Source organism: Drosophila yakuba, chromosome 3R (assembly GCF_016746365.2).
Source record: "Drosophila yakuba strain Tai18E2 chromosome 3R, Prin_Dyak_Tai18E2_2.1, whole genome shotgun sequence".
Classification (NCBI taxonomy): domain Eukaryota; kingdom Metazoa; phylum Arthropoda; class Insecta; order Diptera; family Drosophilidae; genus Drosophila; species Drosophila yakuba.
Genome location: NC_052530.2, coordinates 27,147,466 through 27,171,283, shown reverse-complemented (window position 1 = coordinate 27,171,283; position 23,818 = coordinate 27,147,466). Strand labels below are relative to the sequence as shown.

Here is a 23,818-nt window from a genome sequence, read left to right as displayed (position 1 = left end):
TTAAATAACAAAAGTCGTGATCATTCTCGTCATCGCTTTTACAGTGACTCACTTCTATTTCATTGACTGATTAAACATTTTGAGCTAAGTTAAAATCATTTTATTAAGGCATACAAATTACATATAATTAGTTTTGATTTTTTTCTTTTACTTTTAATACTTTAATCTATTTTGGCTTGAAATAAAGGAGCAGTAATGCCGTCGAATGTAACAAAATATATACCAAAAATGTGGTTGTCCGTCGCTTAGGATGTATATATATATAAATTTCTGGTGGTTATGGGGATGGCTAAATGCATGACCTAACTAATAAATTAATTTGATTATTCAGGGTACCAGGTGGCTGTTCTCATCTTCCGTGGAGATCTTTTTGCTAGGCGCCTCATCGTGATATTCAATGACCTCCTTCTTTCGTCCTGGGAAGTGCGCCGTGAACAGTTCGTCCTCATTGTCAGAGTCACTTAAGTCACCGGGAATTAGGGAAACTCGGGAGTAAAGGTCATTGGATCGAGCCATTGCCCTGCGATGATACACGATGCCACCGGCCACAGCTATGCCCATCAGGGTGAAAATCACCGACACCAGGAGCAGCACAGTTGTGCCCGTCATGTACTGCTGGGTATTCCGATCGTCCATTTTAGATATATCCACCACACTGGCCATTCCCGTGCTGCGCACCACATACGCATAGCAGAAGGTCTCGTTCAGGATCTTACGCAGCTGGCTGCCCGGGGAGCAGGTGCTGCACTGGGAGGCCAGGGCACCGTAGCACTCCAAACAGCTCCGATCGCAGGGGGCACAGACCCGAGAAGGTACCTCCACCAGCTGGGTGAGGGGAGTGCGACGACGCCGATCCTCCGCCTGCAGAGGATCCTGCTTGTCATCTATGCTGTTCGACATCAACGGGGAATGATCCGTGGTGGGCTTGCTGTAGGGATTAACCGGAGCCGTTGTCTCCTCCTCCTCCAGTTCATCCTCCTCCGCTTGGAACTTGTCCAGCGGATATGTGTGCGCCGGACAGACTTCGTAGCACAGGTCCTCATACATATACGCGGAGTCATTGCACTCTGTGGAAAGTTAGAGGAGAATGTTGTAAGATTTTTACTTATAATCCAAAGTGGCTAGAATGAGATTTACCTCAGCGACAGATTTGGCGAAAAGGAAAGTATTGGATAATAGTTGGTTAGAATGTGGTTACAAAAGCTTAGTGGAACTTAAACGAAATGAAATTGAGCAATGTTTGTGCGTGTTGAGATTGAAAAGGAAAGCCAAGTAAATACACAAGCAATTAAATGAGTAATGTTTTTAATTATTGGTTATTTTTTAAACCAATACTACTAATGCTGTAGTGCTGTAATATTAGTTATAATATTTAATGTCAAATTAACTTTAAGTATTTTTAAAACAAACTTATACAAGCGTACGTAAAATCTTCGAAACTGAAACATATTCCTTGCAACTAAAGATGTAAGTTTTTTTTGAAAGCAAGCTCAGCAGGAAAAACATGCTCAAAAAATAATAGAACAAATCATAAAGACCAGTGTGCGATTGAAGATGGCAGTGTAGGCATATTTGTTTAACCTTCACCAGCAAAGACACTAATCATGGACATGAAAATGTGGGTTTTTATTGTGTTAAAAAGGCAACGTAACGCATTAAACGAATTACAGAAATTAGGGAGAAATTGAACTTTCCGTTTAAACCAAAAAGTAGAACAAAACAATACTTAGGTTGAAGCCACACTCACCTTGTCTGCAATCTGAAAACCTCAATGGCAAATTGTGAGCGCTCCTTTCTTCATATTCATTAAATTTTTGAGCATGTTTCGCTTGCTGTTTTCGAGTTAATTGTTGTAAATAAATTGGCTTCAAGGAGTTTTGGTTTTTACGTTGTCAATGCATTTATTTATTACTCATATAGATATTATATAGATAGATATATACACAAACATACATAAAAAATTGTATTGAGTTTCGAATTTGCGTCATTCTCAATTTCCACCATCCCTACGAGGTTGTGTCACTAAATTTAAGTGTTTAATTTCAGTTTCGCTTTCTTTACATTTAAAAAAGTTTAATTTTATCTCGTTTCCTCTCACTAATTGCAAGCATTAATTTACTGTTTTTGTTCCAATGTTTTTTTTTTACAATTTCGTGGCATTAAAGTTAATACGTTTTAATTCTAGTTTCTACCCCATGCCCTAGTACCAGTTTTTCTTTACTCATTTTTTTGTTTTCCTCTTTCGAATTTTTTTGTTTTATTTTGTTTAGTATAAGCTTAAAGATTAATTTGGCTTTCTCTCTAATTAGTGGTTAGAGTAAATATGCTTCAGAGTTTTGTTTCCAGTGTATTCTGGCCCTCGAAGATAAATAAGTACCAAAACTGCGTGTGCGTTAAAGAACAACAGAATACTTGGAAACGGAGCAGAATTTTGTTGTGTTCCTAACCAAACTCACTTGGAAATTTGTTCAACATAATTTATGTGGGCACTTGCCAAAGTTTTCGGCAAATACTTGTAAGTTTTTGTGTTTTGTGTTGTGGTGTATTGGCTTGGTTAATATTTTCGGCTTTGTTCGCTGCTAGTGCGTAAAGTACATGTATACTGAGGAATTGGGGGGTTAATTCAACTATTTTCGATTGCTTGTCAATGCAGATAGAGAAATGCTAGCTTTAGTTTGTTTATATCTTATGCTCTGGCTAAGTATGTGTGTGGGTGTGTTTATGTTTGCTAATTACAACAACAACAAAAAGATACTCCACCTCTTGTTCGTTACATCGCTATTAACTTGTTTATTAAATTAACATTCATATTTGTATTGTTTATTGTGCAGTTACGATATGATTATTCATACAACGAAAATGCATAGATATTGGGAATATTTATCTAAGTCAAAACCAATAGAATAGAAATATAAATCACAAAAGGAGATAAGTAAATTTGGATAAAATTTTTTAAGTAAACACATAGTTTTTGTACTTAGTTCCGAAATCAAACAAATATTAAATGATATGTTTTTGTTTGTCGGTTTGATAATAAACGAAATCATTTAAAGTTTTAGCTGCTGCTTAATACAGTTTTAAAGATTTAATAATAATTATTGCACTCAATTTGCTTTTGATTTGTGTTTATAATAATGATTTAAGTAAGCAACAAATTTGTAACAGAGATATGTTTTGTTTGTGTTTTGGTTTGCATTGTGGACAAAATAAACCGGCAATTAAGTGTAAAATTTGTAGTAATTAGTGTGTTTCGCGTTTTAGATTTATGTTGAAAACTGCAGGAACTTTTTATAAATTGTTTTATATAAATACGATTTAATTGTTTAGTGGTTGCTGCCTACTTTTCAATTATTACGCTATGCTTCACCCCTACACCTTAGGATATTATTTACTTGGTCACGTTTATGTTCATGACCATTTCTCGTTTTGTTTTCGTTTAATTTTGATACAAAAGTGGTTTGCTTTGCTTAGCGCCTTAAACTCTAGAAATATTTCCATTAATTACTTAGATTTGGTTTTTATTTTTCGCATCCTTTCACGCCATCGACCCATTTCAATCATTTACCGCTGTCCAAGATTTAGTTTTTAAGATTTAATTTTAAGAAACAGTCTTTTACTATGAACTCTAAACTGCAGTGGTTGTTGTGTTGTGTGTTGAACATTCCTTTCGTTTGGCTGCATGGCATTAAACCATATTTCTTATACAAAACCAAATAAACAAGAAGGGATCTCAAATTATAGGCAAAAAATACAATTAAAAAGCTTAAGCTTGCGTACAGTGGCTTTCAAACTGTGGCGCGACTACTTGGCTGGCTTGGCAATATCTGAAATAATGCATTTAGTTTACATGTACACATATATACACACAGATCGTTACACAGGAAAATATATGCAGAATTTTCCAGATCAAACAAAAAGCTGCTATTAATAATTACAACAAAACAATGTAAATTTGATTAAGTAAAAGGATTAGAAGGACATGAAGAGTTTGACTTGACATAAGAAAGTTTGAGCGATCGAAAGTGATCTTATTTTTTTCCTGTGTACATGGGAAGCAGGCAGTTGGACAAAAAAACATGGGAAAAACAAATCAAACTAAACAGGCTTAAAACAAACACAAACAGACTAAACGAAAACAATAAAAACGAATCGTACAAATAAATTTCAACTAAACTCTTAAACATAATGTGTATAATATATATATATATATATTTTAGGATACGTTTGTAAATAGCTGCATAGAATTGCATTTCGACTAAAATAATATAAAAATTTGCTTTGTGCGTCCCATTTTCTCGACAAACAAAATGTAAAGGATACTGAATGGAGAACAACCATTGTTTTTATCCTGCCACGCCCCCTAATATGTGTGCGTGTGTTTGCGTGTGTGTGTTGCTTGTGTTTGTTGTGTACAACTAGGCTTACATTTAAATTTAACTACAAAATTTTTAGTATGTATATTTTTTTGGACTTGTAGTGATTCCTTCTCCACAGCACGCCTACTCTAAATTACTTGTATTTTTGTTTATTTTTTTTACTTTTACTTTTTCTCGTACTGCTTGCCATCAAACTTTTAAATGGAAATTCTTTGTTCGCTTTTCATCTCATTTCGGTTCCTTTTTTTTTTCGTTCTTTACACAGTTCAATTTTGTTTCTTTTCTGTTGCCAATTTTCTGTTTTCTCTTTTCCGTCATTTGTTACTAAATTATCTAATGCATTTGATGTTCTTGTTGTTCTTGTTGTTGTTGTCGTTGGCATGTTTAAAGTTTAGAAAGAAGACTTGCATGATCATAAAAAAGAGTAAGGACAAACCTAAGCACTTGCGATCGCTCCACTTAAGGCACGCGGCGGTGTTGCTGTGATCTCGGGTCATGCCCACATCGCCCACCTGGAATGGAAAAGGATATCACTGGGTTCAGATTGGGAATTATATAATCTTAAAGATGGTGTATAAGATGGCACAAGCTGTTAGGATACCTTCAATTGTAGTTAGACCTTTTTAAAAATATTTCTCTCGGGATGTTTCAACTTCTTTAAACACATAACAGTTAAGTTCAATCAAAACGCTATCAGAATATTATTATTAATAACAAGTCGAATAACGAGGATAACACATCCCAAATAGACAGCTGTGGTAAGAACTTGCTTAAGTCCAGCTTAAATGACTGGCAAGCAAAACTAAATCTAATGTGATTTATTAATAAAAAGCAGATTAGGTTGAGAACGAGTTAGAGATTCACAAAAATTGAAGTCATCAACAGTGAATAAAAGCACATTAAATACATTTAAGTAAAGGATTTTGGTACATTTATGGCCATCACTCCTGCTTAAAGTCGAAAGTCGGTGCTTTTGGTTTTGTTTTTTTGGCCAGCCAGAAGTGGCTGAAAGTTTTGAACCCTCCGATTCGAGTTGTTGTAGTTCATTGCATGTTGCCGCTCTGTCTGGCATTTTAAGCACTTATGTATGTGGCTCCGTCTGGCCTTATTTATAGCTGCCCCATCCGAATCCGAAAAAGGTCTGTCCAAGTCTATCTAAGTTCACATGCAATGACGTCGCGTGCTAGTTGTGCTAGGCGTACGAAAATCCTAGGGACGAGGCACTCCCAACCCCTTTTTCTGCCTGGAAAAGTGTTTGTTATGCAAAAAGTTTTTTTTGTTTTTTTCCTTTGCAGCCAGGACGAGCGGTGAGGCGCAAAAAACTAAGGTCACTGCACTCGCCTTTATTACCGCACATCCCTTTCTGCCAGTGGCTGCCACTGGCAGCGGGAAACAGCAACGCTTTTAAAGCACAATAGGTGCCAAAAGGTTAAAAATTGCTGGCTGCCCGGGGCAAAAGTGCACTTGAATAAAGCCCAGGCTGCCATGGGCTGGCAAAACGTAGGCAAAGTTTAGGAAAATGCTGATGCCGCCGCAGCACACGGAGAAAAATGGCAGAGCAATGATACTTACAACATATAGTATATATCCCACTATTATTCAAAATAAATGTTATGCGTTTTTGGTCAAATGCAATAGAGAAAGTTGTAGTGAAAGGGGCTTTGAACAAGAAGGACTTCTACTTAATGCTGGCTATAGTTTTTCGCTGTGCCCCTCGATGTCCTGGTGTCCCTGACAGAGGCACTGCCTCCTGGCCCACCGCCAAAAACGAGGCTTAAAAACGGCTGCCAAAAGTGGAATTAAGATGCTGGCGGATGGTGACTTGGTTATAGAGGGGTGAGGAGGGTAGCAGTGCGGAGTGCGGCAAACAGGCCCAAAAGATAGCTGCTGACAGTGTATGCCCAAGTATTTGCAAATTTATGAGCGCTATTGGGCGAGTACTTTGCATACTTTGGCTGCTGTGCATTGGCGCGTGCTGGGTAACTTCGTACATTAACAACAAAAGGCATGCTGGGGGCAAAAAAAAAATGGAAAAAAAAAATCAAAATAAACAAACTGGAACTCGAGCGAACTCGAGAAACAGGCTACCTGCCAAAGGACTAGTGTCCTGCCAGGCAGCACAGTTTGCAAGCCACTGCGACTGTCTGACTCTCTGACTGAAGGTTTAATCAAGCTAGCCACATGCAAGCACGCAGCATAGTGCCGCGATTCTGATGCGGGTTCAGATCACTACCTATCTCCTCGCTCCCGGACAAAGCATCTACAAGGCACTGCAAGACGCAAGACGCAAGACCGAGAAATAAACACAACACGAAGGGCAACGGGGCGTATGAGTACAGTCAAGGCTCGCAAAGCCGCACTAGAAGCTTATAAGCACTGATAAATTAAATTTAGAAATTAAATTTATATCTTGAATTAAGCTATAAGCATTTCATTAGAACACTAAACCAGTCCAGATTTTATATCTTCTAGTATGCAAACGTTCACTGTATCCAAAGTATATATGCTACTCATGCACCCAGGGGTTTTTCACAGCTAGACAATGGGATGTGGGACTCACCTGCTGCATATTCCTCCACTGGCCAGTGGAATCGTACTCGACGTCGTTGTGGGCCATATCGTTGCCATACAGATTGAACTGGTTCGACTGGCTGGGATTGGCCACGTCCTCGGGTTGGGCGGGCGTTTCGGTGCCATAGAATATCATATCCCATTGTGTGATTTGTGCTGAAAGCGCAGAGTAGAGAAATCAAATGCTTTTAGTTATTGCTGACTAGCCAAGGGCTCAATAATCCAAATAAAATCGAAACACATATACAAAATCAACAGCGAACGACAAACGCAAAATGTTATAAAATGTATGATATATTGCAGATTGCAGGCGGGCAAACAAGTCAAGTGAAGGGCCAATATATATCTACCATATGAACGATATACGTACTATACGAGCGCACTATATGGCGCAGATCAAGTGCCAAAAGCTAATCGCAACTTCCATCACAATCCGGCAGAAAAGGGATAAAAATGAAAAATTGCCAAACTGACTGCCATAGCAACGTCAGCCAAATGGCCAACAAACCGAACAAAAAAAACATTTTAAAGTTGCACTTTGATTGATGAAAGTAACAAGAAAGTGCCACTCAGTGGCTGTCAAACTTTCATTGACGGCGACGAGTTGAAAATCATAAAATAGTGAAATTTTACGAATTTTAACGCGGAAAACGAGCACTAAGTTCAAAAAGTTGAAAATTAAGGATCACACACTAATAAATAAAAGTTGTCGTAATAAAAATTCCGTAAAAAATGCCTTTGAATGAAACTAAAAAGCAACAGATGTGATTCCGAAATGTGGTTGGCTACCATTTGGTCCGTTGACCTCCTTTCGATGGTCCTTGCGTGCCTCGTAATCAGGAGTCGCCGGCACCTCCTCCATTTCCACCTCCACCTCCTGGGCAGGAGCCATGACCCCGGCGGCGGCCATCAGCAGCTGTTGTTTCTTGAGGATCTTCTGATCCGGCAGGAAGCTACTTCCGCCGGCGGGCAGTATGGGCAATATGGAGAGGGTGGCCATCGTTTGCGAGGGCGGCGGCACCGATGGCGATTTCTTCGTATTGCCCTGCCGACTATTTCCCCCAGTGGTGGGCCTAAACAGATCCACCTCGAATTGCTTGCCCTGCTTGGCCTGCTTCGGTTTTCCCTTGGGGGAACTGTTCTCATAGGGTTCTAGTTCGGGGAAAATGGCCTGGATCTTTTCGTAGCGCTCGAAAAGCTTGGGTATGCGGGAATTCGACGTGGAGGTGCTGCTCTCCTTCACCTGCTTGGCTGCCTTGATGGATCCGTTGCCGGATGTAGTCGTGATCTCACCCACCACTTTGCGATTCTTCTCATCGTAGGATTTCTCGCCGGAGTTGGCCTTGGGTCTTTGTGTCTGCACTCCATTCCTGTCCTGCTTGTTGCTCTTTTGCTGCTGCTGCTGCTGTTGCGAGATGCGGTAGTACTTATTCTTGCTGGTGCTCGTCTGAATGATGGTGCTCTGGGTGGTCTGCTCCTTGCGATTGCCGCCCGATCCGCCTGATTTTCCCTTGTTACCATTGCTGCCCTTGTTTCCCTTGTTGTTGTTGGTCTTCTCCTTGCTGTTATTGTTAGCCTTTCCATTGGCTTTGCCCAATATCACGCCGTAGGTGGCGGAAATCTGTTGGTAACCCTGCTTGGGTGGTGCAGAGTTCAGCAGCGGATTGTTGGTCACATAGCTGGATTTATTGGGTGGAGGCACTTTGCCCAGCGGCAACTTGGACCCGCCCGAGGGTGAGCTACCAAAGTTATTGGGTGGAATGCGGGGATACTGGGGTGAATAGGCTTGATGCAGATTGCTGGTGGTGCTGCTGCTATTCGGGGTGGTTGCCTCCGAGCCACTTGGCTTGGGCACCGAGATCGGATCGTTGGGACCAATGCTCTGAGTGGTGCCATAAAAGATCAGCGACCATTCCCTGAGCAGAGCATGGCCTACAAAAGCCAGTGGGTCAATGGGCGGTGGGTGGGTTTATGGGGTGTTAGGTGGGTGAGTCGGTGGTTGAGTTCCACAAAAGCGCAGCATGTAAAACGGTACAGGTTTAAAGCATCGATCTGACGGCACAATGTGCGGTAACTTAGAAAAAGTACTCCGACTTACCCATGTAGCGTCCCTCGTTGTGGATCTCCAGCTGCCAGTTGCCTTGCGGCGACTCTCCCCAGGTGTGCACAGACATGAAGGGCCACTGGTTGAATCCGGAACGGGAGTTGTCATGTACCCTGGTGAAGAAGTGGATTAGCAGGAGTTCGGTGCGGTGGCTACCATCTGCTCCACTTACCTAGGCGTTAGGAGCGTGACACTGGTGTTGGCGGGCGATCTCAAAAAGAGCTGAATGTCTCCGCGTCTCTGCGACGTAAGCGTAATCTTGGCCTGGACATGCTCCAGATAATTGACCGATCGACAGTGGTTAACCGTCAGTTGCAGGGTGATGTGGGTACGAGGTGGAATGACCCTGGCAAATGGAGAATGGAAATGAGTACAAGAACGGGAAGGGTTTAATCAATTTATATCTCCTACTTGTCGACATGGGGAGCGTTGATCTCGCACCGCTGCTGCTCCGGCACCGACTTCCAGGTGCGGGCCACGCGCACCATCTCGGCGGCGTCCATCAATCCGTAGCCAAAGGAGTGGCTCACCCGCCGCCCCACCCCGTTGCGGGACCAGCTGGAATCCTTGAGGTTCGCCGGCTTGGCGGTGCGCACAACAATGTGCTGCAGATCGCGCCAGGTGAGATTCTGGTTGGACTGCAGCACCAGGGCGGCTATGCCAGCGGCGAGCGGGGCCGACGCCGAGGTGCCCGTGTGGGAGACAGTGCACGAGTGGTGCAGGTCCGTGGTGACCACCTGCTTCTCGCCCTGCCCGCCGCTGCTGTAGGTGGTGGCCAGCGTGGAGCTGCACTTCTCCGAGTACCAGGGCACATGTCCCTCCTCCGTGGCACTGGAGATGGACAGCGTCCAGATGGAGTTCGTGTACCCGTCGCAGTTGCAGTTATCCTGCTCCCGTCCGCCATTGCCCGATGCCCAAATGAAAATGCTGCCCTTGCCGCCACGTCCCTTCGTTGTGCCCTCGATGAAGGCGCGCGATGCCAGCTCTCCGGGTCCGTCCACCGTCTTGCCATCGTCATCGGGTCCCCAGGACGCACTGTATATGTCGATGTGCTGCGGATTCAGCGACAACGAGCGCGCCTCAACCGCATCCGTGACATCTCCGTCCAGCATCCTGACTCCGCCCACACTGGCGCCGTACGCAATGCCCACCGCACAGAAGGAGTTGTTGGCGACGGCTGCCACCTCGCCGGCACAGCGGGTTCCATGGCGATTCGAGTCCGTCATGTCGTAGTGCGGCATCGGATCGTCGTCGTGGCTGTTCACATCGTACGAGGCTTTGGGATCCTGTTTAGGTCATTGAATGCTCATTTAGTATGGTTTTAATGTTGTTAACCAATCTCACTGCTTACGTAGTTATCCTGTATGTCCGGATGATCGGATTCGAGGCCATCGTCCAGAATGGTCACCACCACGCCCTTGCCGGTAATGCCCTGCTTCCAGGCGGGTATCACATTCATGTCCAGGCCACCACCACGATTCTGGGAATAGTATTATATTATAATAAATTATGTAAAATATAAAAATATTATTAATTATTAAAAAAATATATATTAATATTATTGTGTTCTTGAAACATTAAAACAGTGCAAGCATCATTATATTTTTTATGAATAGTTCGCTTGGAGTTGCGATCACTTACCAGATACCACATCTGCGGCCACTTGGAGTCGTCAAAGGACATGGCGTCCACCATGGACATGGCCCGCGAGGAGGTCCTTGAGGGTCGCATGCGGATGAAGTCCCGCTTGGATCGCGACTTGGCCCGCTGCTGCTTCGCCCAGTGGACGCGATCGTCGTCATCCAGACGAGTTTGGTGATGCGTGGCGGGGGAGAGCGACCGCTTCGAGACCTTGTGATGTGCGAAGTGGTAGTGATCATCGAAGATCTGCAAGGAGTGATCAAGCATCATGGATGGATTAATGGACTGTTCACGAAACAACTTGTAAATACAATAGTAATCTGAATGTTGGGAGATAGCAATCGTTGCTGTTAACATCTCAGTAAGCAGAGGAGAGCTTATTTGTTTAAATTTTTAATTTTCCTAAGAAGTCAAGTTCTTCATACTCTGGTCATCATGTCTGGCGGAATGCAAGAAATGCGCAAGTTGGCGGACAAGCTCTTCACGCCCAACGAAATTCGACGTTTCCAGGCGTACAAGAATCGTTTCAGTGAGAAGTATCTGACCATTGAGGGCTTGAAGTCCACCTTCAAGAGACCGGATTTGGGTAAACTATTCAATCGCCGCGTCTTCTCATCGAACAAAGCTGGTAAGCAGCGTAGATCACTCCATTTCTGGTAAACTCAATATAAGGTGCACTACTTTTAAGGTTGCCACGAGGAGCCGAAAGCTAAGGAATGTGACCCCAGCTGGGATGAGCTGTATCCACCCGGACCGCCGTACAAGCCCTATAACACCCACTTCTGGTATCCAGATCCCGAGTATCTGAATAAGCAGCAATACATTGTCTGGTATCCCGAGGGTGACGAGTGGAAGAAGCGTCCCAATTTTACGGGTAAAAAGATTCCACCCGTCGATCGTACCTTTCGCACCAAGCTCATTAACTTTGGACCCGCTCATCCGGCGGCACACGGAGTACTCCGCATGATCCTCGAGCTGGACAATGAAACGGTACTCAATGCCGATCCCCACATTGGACTGCTGCATCGCGGCACCGAGAAACTGATCGAGTACAAGACGTATACGCAGGCATTGCCCTATTTCGATCGTCTGGACTACGTGTCCTGCATGGCCAATGAGTTGGCCTACTGCTTGGCGGTGGAGAAGTTGCTGAATGTGGAGGTTCCACCCAGGGCCAAGTACATACGCACCATGTTCTCGGAGATAATGCGACTCACCAATCACACGATGGCCATTGGCTCGTCGGTGCTCGATTGTGGTGCTATAACGCCACTCTTTTGGTTGTTCGAGGAACGTGAGAAGTTGTATGAGTTTTCGGAGCGAGCTTCCGGAGCTCGTCTCCATGCCGCCTACATTCGACCGGGGGGCGTGGCCAGTGATATCCCATTGGGCTTTATGCACGATCTGTACCAGTTTATCAATCAGTTCAACCATCGCTTGGACGAGGTGGAGGACGTCGTGACCGACAATCGCATCTGGCGTATGCGTAATATTGGCATTGGCGTCATATCCGCACACGATGCCCTGAATTATGGATGCACTGGACCCGTTCTGCGGGCCACTGGCGTCAAGTGGGATTTGCGCAAGCAACAGCCATACGATGCCTATGATGAGATGGATTTCGATGTGGTGGTGGGATCGAATGGTGACTGCTATGATCGCTACTTGGTGCGCATGCGTGAGATGCGCGAATCGGTGAATATCATCAAGCAGTGCATCGATCGCATGCCACCGGGTGAGATCAAGGTGGATGATCTGAAGATCTGTCCACCGCAGCGGAGCAGAATGAAGGAGGGCATGGAGGATCTGATCCATCACTTCAAGCACTTCTCGCAGGGATTCCGTGTGCCACCGGGCCAAACGTACTGTGCCGTTGAATCGCCCAAAGGCGAATTTGGAGCATTCCTCATCTCCGATGGCTCATCGCGTCCCTATCGCTGCAAGATTCGTCCAGCTTCCTATGCTCATCTGGCGCTCATGGCCAAAATGGCACCCGCCCACCTTTTGGCCGATGTTGTGGCCATTATTGGATCGCTGGACATCGTTTTTGGCGAAATAGACCGTTAGTCAGGGTTTGGACATTTCCATTACTTTTATTATAAACCCTATTATGTGTGAGAACATCAAATGCCCAAAACATGAATAAAGCAGAAAGCTATTTATGCAGCATGTCATTTCAAATGCACTCAGAAAAATTAAATCTTTTGTATAAAAAAATATTTGCCGAAAAATATAATATTTGCTTGACAATATAATATTTCATAAATGAATTATTCACACAATACAGATCATTAATTTAGTTTGCTTTTAAAAAAGAGAACCCCGCTTCATTTATATCTAAATCCATGTTTTTTCTGCAAGTGTAAAAAATAACACAATTTTCGGCCAGAGCATGAGTGTAATTAAAATGGGCTTTTATTATTTTTGAAATTCGTGCAAAATTGTTCTGATTTAGTGACGCATGACATAAACTGCTGCGTCTCTTTCCCTCGCTATTTCCCATCTCTCTTCCTCGCAGCTCCTGTGTAAGTGAGATAAAATAGTAGCTGGTATTTTGCCGCAGTTTTGAGAGCTTTGTGTGTGTGTGTGTGTGTGTGTGGGAATGTGTGCGCTTTGTTGTTAATTGAATTTCATTGTGCTAAATTCTTTGGCAAATTGCAATTTAAGGGCTGCACACGAAGCCGACTGTGAGTCAAACTATTTTGCAATTACAATTACAATTAGTTGTGCAGAAGCGTTGACAGCATTAGTTATGGCAACTACTGGGCCATAAAGTTGGCCCACATTGTTTTGGCCAGCCACAGGAACTCGACCAATTTGGGAGGTGATTGTCATGCATTCCAGCCGCCATTCTCTTTGCCACACTTAGGTTTGCCATAACTGTGTGAATAAGTGTGTTTTAAGTTGGACTTAATTGTAAGCGAATTTCTGAATTCCCAGGCATCTACACCCACCCCAAACATAATACTGCCACATCATTAAGGACTAGGCCAAAACCATCACAAAGTTTGCTACCTCGGGTAAACGCATAAAAGTATGCAACACAATTTATTTAGGCCCACAGCAGGATGTCGTCGTTGATTTGGTAAACAGCGGAAGAGGCTTTCTCCTTCCGGCCGCCACTTTCTCACACTCCTTTATCCTTGCAAACACGTTCCACTTTTCATTTTCGTTGGGCTGAACAAGTTGCATAACTTAAAAGTTTCGCTAATGTATTAAATACTATTTTATATTTATTGGCATGCATTTACATAAAATTGGCCAGTTTGATTTAAAATTCCCTAGCTTTAAACTAAGTAAAAGCAGGAGCAAGGATGCTTCCAGACTATCCCCTCATGTTTTGCAGTGTTTGTTGAAAAATTCGAGCTGTTGAATGGCACAGGATGATAGGCGAGGCATACATATGCGCCGACAGCAGCAGACTGAGACCCCAACACCCAACCCCCAACTTGTGCCCACCCTTAAACCCCAACTACCCCCCGCCCTTAACCCCCTACTACCCCACACCCTTAACCCCCTGTTGGCACGGCTGGGCAACTACTAAAATTTTAATTGCTGCTACTCGCTGCGTACGTGTCGCCCAGCGTTCAAAGCTCGTTTAGTTTTTATGTCCGACGAGTGGTGCCACGCCCCCGGCTCGCGCGCCCACTATCAAGTTTATTAATTTATGCAGCACACACACACACACTCACTCACACACACACACACATATGTACACTTGGATTTGTTTACTTGCTGCCTGCTCTTGTGCATATGCAATTTTGTCTAACATTTTAATTGAGTTGGGTGGAAAAGTTAAGTTAATACCTCGCACACGCTCACAAACACGCAGTCCACTGGGTATCCACATTTTTGCAAAAATAAAAAAAAGCATATACGTATATATATATGTATATAGGACGAGTTTTGAGTGCTCTTAGGGCTAGACTGGCAATTGGCTTAGTTTTAATTGTTTTGATGTGGTTTCCATTAAAAGTGACTTATGGCAGTCAGGCTGCCCACACTTCAATCAAGGACTCTCACCAGGATACTACTTTCATTAGCCATAAATAAATATAATATTAAGCAAATGATAAACAGCAATAAGATTTTATGTTGGCAATGAATGTATTAACTAGTACGAAGCTGCTTAATACGTGGTTTGTATAAATAAATGGTATAAATTCAATACATAATCTTAAAGAAAACACCCATCTTTTCAGTAAACTATATAAATACTTTGTTGTAAATCTTTTTGGCCAAGTTAAGCGATCTTAACCGCATGAAGCTTATTTTCTAGTGCATTGCCGCCAACACAAATGACACAGAAAAGGCAATAAAACGATGGCAAACATTGCCAGCAACAAATCGTTTAGAGGCAAAGAGGGATATGTTAAGCTGTGAATAATGCCCACTCCATGGCAGCTCTTAAAATTGTCAACAATTTAATTAATCAACTCGCTGGTGCAGACCACCTCGGGGAACTCCCTGATAAATGGCTGTTTGGAGCGAGTGAAAAAAGGAGCGCAGAAGGAGCAGGGACATTGGCTTAGCCATTGGCAGCTATGTGAGCTGAGTGTGGTTTTAAATTAATACGTACACTGGGAGAAAGTTAAGCATGAGGCGGAGCAGCTACATAAAATTCATGAAAAATGAAACCATGTTAAGGAGAAAGAGAACAAGAACCTCAATGTGTTCAATTGCCATTGAAAATGGTTAATTTTTCGACGTCGCCAGTGGAGGCCTTGGGGCATCGATGGAATGCCAGATGAGGGGCGCTGGAAGTGAAACAGGGACCTGCACCTGGTGACAGCCAGACAGGATGCTGCCCTGTATAAATATGTGCCCCGTTTCATTAGCTACTAATTAATTTAGCTCGCACACAAGCACTCACCGCCAACAAAACCACCCAACCAACCAACCAACCAAGCAATCCAACGCCCCATCGCGTCATGAAGGAAATGCAGTTTGGATTTTCAATTAAGTGGGCGGGCCAAGGAAGTCGGAAGTGGGCAAGCTGAGGGGGCGGAGGGGCGGTGAGATTTCCACCGCTTGCATGCTGGAAAATATTACACAGTGTTAAAAGCGATGACAGGTGCTGGGAACGGAGCCCCAAGCCCATGGGCTGAGCTGCAAACTACGAGAACTACGAGAGCTGTAAACTGTCACACAGGAGCTGTGAAAGATGTCAAAAGCAGCGCGAGTGGGTTGTTGGAGGGGGGAGGGGTAAGACGACCACCCCCCGCTGGGGATCACCATCCGAAAAGGTTAAACAACATTCCCAGAAAAAATGGGGACTTAACAATTTGTTGTTGTTTGTTATTTTTTCCAACGCGATGCATATGTGTGCATGCATAGTAGGTTACTTGATCATCCTTTTGTGCACTCGGCATGTTTGAGTCAAAGGATAATTAATAAGTAATATAATAAAGGCGGAATTAAAATAGTACATTCATCTGTGTGAATTTTTACAAACTTAACAATAGATTTTAACCGCCATATTTGGCCAAAAAATGGTCATAACAAATATAAGCCAACAAAAAGAAATGGCTTATAAAGCCCGTTTAATGTTCGATTTTTAAGTATATCCCTGGCTTTCGGCACAAAACACTCTCGTCTGGAAATCCCACAACCATGTCGAGTTGTTTGCCAATCATTTGGGCACCAACGTTGCCATTTGCATATGTATATTGGATACCTGGCTGGCTTTTGTTTCCCTCATCAGCACAACGATGCCATAAAAACGTATATGTTTTTTCCGGTTGGCGGCTGTAAGTTTTCCTTTGCCAGCCTTTTGTTAAAATATTTATAGAAAATGGCGACAATTTGCGACAAACAATTGCGGGTCAGCCTCCACGCACTTTAATATGCCATGTTTATGGGTTTTATTTGCCTCCCGGTGTTGTATTCGCTTTGTTTATGAGTGGCGAAACCACTTTATCCATAGGTCAAACCTCATTATGATCTTCCATGCATTAAGACTGAAATGTGTATTGTAGCTCTGGGCCACACTTATGGGTGGATAAACAAAAAGTCGAATCCACACCCGCACCCACACCCACGCATATGCCAGCTTTCCACAAGGTGCTGGTGATATATACCCCAAGGGCTGGCCAAGGAAAAATCTACCCCCGTTCGGCCAACTTGTAGACCCCGAAAATACATAATTGTTTCCATGGGAGAGATTGTAACTACATACACTATGACATGGTTTCCCTCAGTGTTTTTTCCTCTTATTTTTGCACTTCCAATCAGGTGGGACAGCCAACCCTTCGGATTGCCGAAACTGTCCCCTGTGGGTAGCTAAATGTGAGATACAAAACCGAATCTGGCCTTTCAGGGTAGCAAAAGGAAAGGAAAGGAAAAAATTTAATAAAGCAGGAGATCAGCTGTTGTAAATTCCTGGCATGAAGTTGCAGTTCCCCTCACAATTTCTCGGTTTTTATGGCAATTGGGGGAGCAATACATATCTTTTCGCAAATCTGTATCTTACGGGGGTTGATCCAGGATACTTACCCTTTGTGAAATCTTCTCCTAATGGAGATGGCAGAATATTCGATTGCAAATGTAACCCAAAACGTCTCAGAAAAAATCTCTCAAGTTGTCAATGGTTATTTAAAATACCCTTCTTATCATTTGGTTCATAATGACTAGGTAATAATATATTTACTGGATTATTTGCACTGTTATTTGCACTTATTTTAGTAGCCACTGCATGCGAAATGCAATTTATTTGATTAAACATATCCGTGATTAACGATTCACTTGCATACAAAACCTTTGTCAAATTAATGCAGCAATTTAATTGTATGCATTCTCGTAGGCAAACCTCGCATCTCGATTTATTGTTTCAAATTAATTGAAAATATAAAAATCATTTTGGTTTTAAATTATGCGGCAAAACCTGGCTGCGGAATATTAATCACATTGCCAGGACAGCACCCAGTGGCGAAAAGTGTGTATTTTATATTAATTGATGCCATTCAGTAGTTACCAATGGGATCGAATCACTTTGCCATTTACCGGTTGCACAGGTGAAAATTAATATTCAAATTGAATTGACAACAAGCAGGCATTACTATTCATTGCAGCTGTTAAATGCTGAAAGGTGGATTAAATCGTGCATCGCAGCGATGCGAATGCGATTTCCAATCCGATGTCCAATAAAAGACGCATCACTCCAGATGGATGGCCACCGAGAGGCCACTTCGCGCGAAAAGTCGTTGAACAAAACACGAGAGTCCTGCAAACAAACGACATCCTTTTTCCCAAAAATGTCCTTTCGCAATATATGGCCATGCGGAATTTGACGAATCACTTCCATGGCCGCTGCACTCCGAAAATCCGAGAAAAAAGAGTTTCATGTTTTAAAGCGGATTCCTTGTATGGCCAAGGAGCAAGGACAAATAAAAGGCCTTCGTTTGCATTGGCGGAAGGAGAAACGACGTGAGCTGGCTGTTTAATAAAAAAAACGGGGGTCCTTTGGTCATTCGCAGTCTTGGATAAGCCTGCATGTCCTTTGGCAAACAGTCGACGCACAGCAAACGAAATTTATTGGCTTTCGGAGAAGAGTTAACAGGTCCAAGGGTCCTTTAGCTCCTTCTTCAGTCGCCTTTCTGACCAATAATGGAAAAAAGGTTATAATTACAATCTGTTATTCCTTTACTGCGCCTACAGAGCAAGGATTAACCAATTTTCCATATTCGATTAGCATTTCCAGAGAAATTGCATTGCTTACTGCATCTTTAAATACTTTGTAGATATACAATACATAATATTATATATATTTAGAGCACCCAGTACTGTCTTTTTTTTTACAGATTATAGGTTATTTTCCACTTAATGAGTGTGTAAATGCAGCTTGCTGAGCTATGCACTTCAACTGCGAAATTATCGAATGGTTCGAACCAAAACCACAAGCCAGAATTCCAGCACTTTGAAGTAGTGAACCAGACCAAAAACCCCACCAAAAAGAGTATAATGCAGCGGGCTTCTACAGTTTAGGTGTTTCATTTTTGAGACTCAGCAGTGGCTCATTAACCGCACTCGGATTCCATTCACAGCCCCATCAAGATATCTGCTGCTTCTGCTGTTGTTCGAATGGAGTTGAGTCGACTGCGCCCCAAATGCAATCGGGGAATTTCCAAATATTTTTGCATTTCAAGTGGCAGCATCAGCATTTGCGGCACAAGGCAGTTGTATGCAGATGAGCGCTTGGATTAAGGGTAGTTGGGCGGCAAAATAAGGGGGCGCGGGGGGATAGACGAATGTAGTTGCATTCACATTGCATTGCATTGCATCGCCCTTTGTTGAAAATTGATTGCACTTGTTGTCTGGGATGGAGATGGAAGTTCGCCGGCCATCGACTGATGATGGTCCCATTTGCTTGAGTAATGATGCCACTTGCTACCGCTGCTTTATTTTCGAGATACCGAATTGGGAGGATGCCGAGCATTTAGGAAGCTGCCCCCTTAATCCTTTGGTGCCCACCCGCATCCTTGCGCAGCCTTTTAGTTTTGTAATGAAATGCGAAATGCGAAATTTGTTGCCGTTTGCCGTACGACGACATCGAGTTCTTTTGTCTCGTTTGGGAAATCAAATTGATTCGTTAGGTTGGCAATCTGTCGCTTGTTAGGCCAAATTGATTGAAATTAGGTTTCGGCTCCACCTCCTCCTGCTTCTGGATGCTGATTCCAATGGGGTTTTGTCTTGAATTCGTAGCCTGGTAATTGGTTTCGCATCGCTTTCTCCTGCAGTTTGCTCTCATTAAAGGCGCTCAAAAGGAACGCAATCTATACCCCTGATTGCACCACAAAACGGAGCTATGCAATATGGGAAACATATTCCAGTTATGCTGCATACCTCAAAGCTCGTCCGCATGACTTCTGGGCTCTTTGGTGGCAAATTTACAGGAGGAATCGGTGCAGTTGGGCGCTATTATTGCACCTTGAACGTCTGAAATGCTTGGCAATGGACGAGGCACACCCAAGTGTGCAAATGAAAAAAGCAAGAGTGCAGGATAAATAACTCGAATGCCAGTTGAGATATTTAGTAAATAATTTGCACAAGAAAATTGGTATCTCTGACTACCATTGCTATAAGAAAGTTCTCATGAACATAGAATGCATTTCGGGTTTAGTTATTGTGTAACTGGTACTATCTAAAATCTAAATTTAAATCTAAATCTATCTACACAGCTAAAGTTATATATTATAATTATCCCTAGAATTTTTCCCACTGTTTTCCGTTGTTTCCTTGAATTTCCCCGCCTCCTGTCTTGAACTATTTTTGTAGCCGCCTTCGACGGGGGCCGTGACACAAATTGACTTCGACAGCAGGAAAAACAACATCAGGTGCGCAAAATAGGGGGGCGCAAAAGGTGGGTGGTGGGGCAGGAATTGCGGGTGGCAAATAAATATATACGCACACGTATGTATTGCCCATACACCCACACCCACACAAACACACAGACACACACATACCGGCGCAATAACAATAATCATAAATACACAATGCGGAATGGGTTGCGTTGGGATGCCAGCACGTGTCAATGCAGGTCATAGGTCCCCCATATTTATATGGCATAACGCATGTTCAGATCTGAGGTATCCACTCGACTCCCCTTGCACTCCCCCCCTTTCTGGGCACTTTGGTCTGAGTGGGCTTTTGGCTCTGATGTTTCCTCAACTTCAATTGGCGCCCATGGGAATTCTCTGTGCTTTCTGCGAGTTTCTACGATGGCTAATGGGGTTTTAAGGGGTATTCCGCTGGCAAAGAGGGGATGATATGTTTCGCTCTCAAGAGCCCGTCAAGTGGCCCAAACGAGAGTACAAAGCAATTTGTTTCAGCCATGAGTACAAGAACTTAATTATTATTTTTTCTTTTTTCGAAGCGGAAAGTTTTTAGCCTACTTTACACTATCTTTATAGAAAAAGGTTTATATATTTTAATAATTTTCCCTTTTGCTGCAAAAACTATGTCTTGAAAAATCAATTCACACTTCACTGAACTTTGGAATTCTTTGTTTTTTAGTTGGCCTGCAATTTTAAAACGCTTAAGAACCAAAAGAACAAAGAAAAGAGTTGGCCAAGTTCGCGTTCTTTTCTTTTTCGACTTGTTTTGGGGATGGAAGGCGGGGAAAGCTCGTCAGAAGTTAAATTACTTTAAACTTATGCATGGCAAAGAATGTAATTGTTAGTGAAGGGAAAAGCCAAAAACTTTGCCAACAAAGGAACAATTAATGATGGGCTAAACGGGGATGCGGCTGAAGATCGAAAGAAAATGCGCTGCAAAGCGTTAAAGAGTTTTGTAGCCATCCCGTTCAGTTCAAGAAAATATGCCAGATTCAATCTCGTGTCATGATTGAAAAACTTTTTTTTTTTTGGCTGGCAGAATTCGCAAGTAACTGCGTAACAAATTTCAGCAATTGCACTCCCCTTTTATTCGCCCTCAACTCTGTGGCATATTGCAAATCATCAGTGGCACACCCCCGGTACCATAAAATGAAACCATCAAAGTGCAAATGCGAAACAAATTGCAAATTGGCAGCTGGCAGATGAAAGTGTGAGGGAGGGGTGGGGAAGGGGTACTATTATTATTGAAATGCATTAATCAAAATTTGTTGAGGTGCTTCGCATCTTTTTGTTTCACATTTCATTTCATATTTCGGGGTAGTTTGTAGTTTGTGCAGTGGTGGAACAGTTTCCAATAATGCAACGTCAAGGAAAATGTATGAAATTGTTTTTCTTTTCTTTTCCTTTCTATTTTTTTTTTTTGCTCGGCGGTGGTGAGGTATGAGATGAGATATCAATTTGCTTTGCTAGGGGGTGGCCTTCTAATGGAGAAATGCGAGCTAGTGAAAATGTTTGCTTTGCCCTTATGAACCCATTGGGGAACCATAATTTTGCCTATTCTATGCTTTTAAGGGAATATGAGATGATTTATGGAGTGAGACATCACAATTTATAGGTAAAATACAATGCACGGCTTATCCAGATCCATTACTTTTTATACATTAATTAAATTTTGGCCAACACAAAGACCACCCAATTCTGCACCATGTCCTTCGGTCCTTTAAAACCAGAGTAAAATCCAGATACTGAGGCAACAAAAGAAAGGTTCAGATTTATGTAACCACAAAAGTGTCTAAGTCACACTCTGTCCAGCGGCGATAAGAGAAATTAAGGCTTTAAGTACACATTGCATACGAGGCAGGTAAGCATTACACTGAAACAAAAAAGCATTGGGATGTACGAAAAGCTACAAGTAAATTTTTATTGCCAAACAAGTACAATGTAAAGAGATTAATTTTGGTAGCAAAGGAGAAAAGCCTATTCTCAGTAGACTTCATATTTTTGAGTGCAAATAATACCCTTTGTTGCAAGTATTTTCCCTTCTTATCTATTCTATCGTCTAGACGAAAAGCTGCCTCGAAAATAACACAGTTCAAATAAACGGAAATAAAACTGAGCTAAAAGCAAACTTCTTGAATAGCCGAGAATGCGGAAAAAATAGGCGAGTATGAAAGATGAGCAAAGTTTTCCGGTATTAAGCCGGAAATTTATGTTTGCGTAAATAAGCACAGACGCTGCGCAGCAATGTGGAAAACCCAAGCAGAAGAAGGCTCCAAATAGCTGGAAAATAGATAGAGCAAGTGAGTAAGTATGGTGTATGGTAAGTCTGTGCGCAAAACGGGTCTGGGATGGAATTTAATGAAGCAAAAATCGAGCGAAGCTGCCACACAAGCACTTAAAACATTGTCAACAGCATCGCAGTCTCTTCGAGTTAACGGCTTTCGGTTTTGGCGGTTGCTCCCTATACAAACTCCTTAGCCAACCGCCCACTTCATGGGCCCAGCTCCCCAGTGTTTTGCCCTCGATGCAGCGATGCAGCGATGCAGCAGCAGCAGCCCTATTTGGAAAACTAAAACACAAGTAAAGCTGCATAAGGTGAAAGTGCAGAAGGGAAAGTGCAGGGGTGAACTGTCAAGTCAAGTGCCAAAAAAGTGAGTAAACCCGGATGGGATTCTACACCCCTTTTGCACCAACTGCATCAACAATTTGTTGCATAGTTAGAGGCGACGCGTTGGCAGTCTAAACAATCAGTGAAAGTTGTGCGTGTGTTGGGTGAAAAGTGCAAAAACCAGATGGGACGGGGTGGAAAAATGGGGACTTGGATTCCTTGCTTCAATTTCATAGCACTTCCCTTCACTCCACTCCATCGGAGGCAACAAAAACGGGAAACTGGAAATAAATCCCCACAAGCACAGTTGCAGTTAGGTGAATTCAACATGTGCGTTTGTGTGTGTGTGTGTGTGTGTGTGTGTGTGTGTGTGTGTTAACAAGGATTTCAATTTGCTGGATGGCAGTTAATAGCCTGAAGACGCGGCGCTTGAAAACTACCATTTTCAAGTGTTTGGTAAACACAGCACGCAAGTGTTAAGCAGTTGACTTAAATCATTAAATAACCAAATGCCCAATTGGTTTGAATTTCAGTTAAGTTTAAAGTTTTTTTTTCAATTTAAATTCATGCGGGCAGCATTTCTCGCAAAGCCAAATTATCGCTCATTTATCACTCTGGCACTCGCGATTGTCTGTCACTCATATGGATAAACGCGTTTTGCCAGCCCCCAAGGCTGAAGCTTTTGATCCAGCCTTCCGCATTTCCATCATATCGCCTCACTGGAGTGAATGATGCTGCTGCTGCTGAGGCTGCTTGGCAGGTGTGAAATACGTGCGTTGTTTAATTCAAACCCGAAAAGTTCCATTCGCGAAGAAAATGCAATGCGCAACATTTTAACATAGTTTATGGGGCACACACACACACACACACAAGCACACAGAAACGCACAGAGACTGGCACACTCGCATTCACAAGTGCATGTGCATGTGCAGAGTGAGTGTTGCATATTTTGTGGCGCTTGAAAACATTTTTTTATGGCAATTTGCCAGGCGAACGAAGCCCGAGGAAACAACAGAACCGAAATACCCTCAACGTACACATAAACGCATTGTTGCGGTAAAACAAGGCGGCAAGAAGGTACACTGCAAAAAATGCTCTTATCATGGAAACTGTTTTTTTGGACTCTCATTAACCATTACGTTAAAGAACTGCTAAAAGGTGGCACAGCTAAAATGAAGTCCGTTTT

At 42.8% G+C, this 23,818-nt stretch overlaps 2 protein-coding genes across 7 annotated transcripts in view; one reads left to right on the top strand and one right to left on the bottom strand.

Annotated features, from left to right (window-relative positions):
• LOC6538519 (furin-like protease 1) overlaps window positions 1–23,818 on the bottom strand; it is a 136,233-nt gene continuing 112,415 nt past the window's right edge. For 5 of the 6 annotated variants that reach the window (XM_039376386.2, XM_015193413.3, XM_015193414.3 and 2 more), the window contains 9 exons: window positions 10,693–10,938; window positions 10,403–10,531; window positions 9,463–10,337; window positions 9,224–9,397; window positions 9,046–9,164; window positions 7,737–8,879; window positions 6,937–7,103; window positions 4,813–4,888; window positions 1–1,067 (listed from right to left, as the gene is read on the bottom strand). In XM_039376386.2, the coding sequence (XP_039232320.1) occupies window positions 328–1,067; window positions 4,813–4,888; window positions 6,937–7,103; window positions 7,737–8,879; window positions 9,046–9,164; window positions 9,224–9,397; window positions 9,463–10,337; window positions 10,403–10,531; window positions 10,693–10,938 (3,669 nt within the window). In that variant the 3' untranslated portion in view covers window positions 1–327. The remainder of the gene's footprint in view (window positions 1,068–4,812; window positions 4,889–6,936; window positions 7,104–7,736; window positions 8,880–9,045; window positions 9,165–9,223; window positions 9,398–9,462; window positions 10,338–10,402; window positions 10,532–10,692; window positions 10,939–23,818) is intronic. The other variant, XM_015193415.3, reaches the window with a different exon arrangement.
• Window positions 11,027–12,887, top strand: LOC6538518 (NADH-quinone oxidoreductase subunit D). The gene is made up of 2 exons (XM_002099004.3): window positions 11,027–11,320; window positions 11,381–12,887. Exons 1-2 carry the CDS (start codon window positions 11,128–11,130, stop codon window positions 12,757–12,759), a joined length of 1,572 nt encoding a protein of 523 aa, XP_002099040.1. The 5' UTR covers window positions 11,027–11,127; the 3' UTR covers window positions 12,760–12,887.

What these genes read in the sequence shown, in the direction of transcription:
- LOC6538518 (XM_002099004.3), top strand. Translation starts at nt 11,128, where the DNA reads ATGTCTGGCGGAATGCAAGAAATGCGCAAGTTGGCGGACAAGCTCTTC. An exon ending in CTTCTCATCGAACAAAGCTG is followed by an intron (nt 11,321 to 11,380) that starts GTAAGCAGCGTA and finishes ACTACTTTTAAG; the next exon opens with GTTGCCACGAGGAGCCGAAA.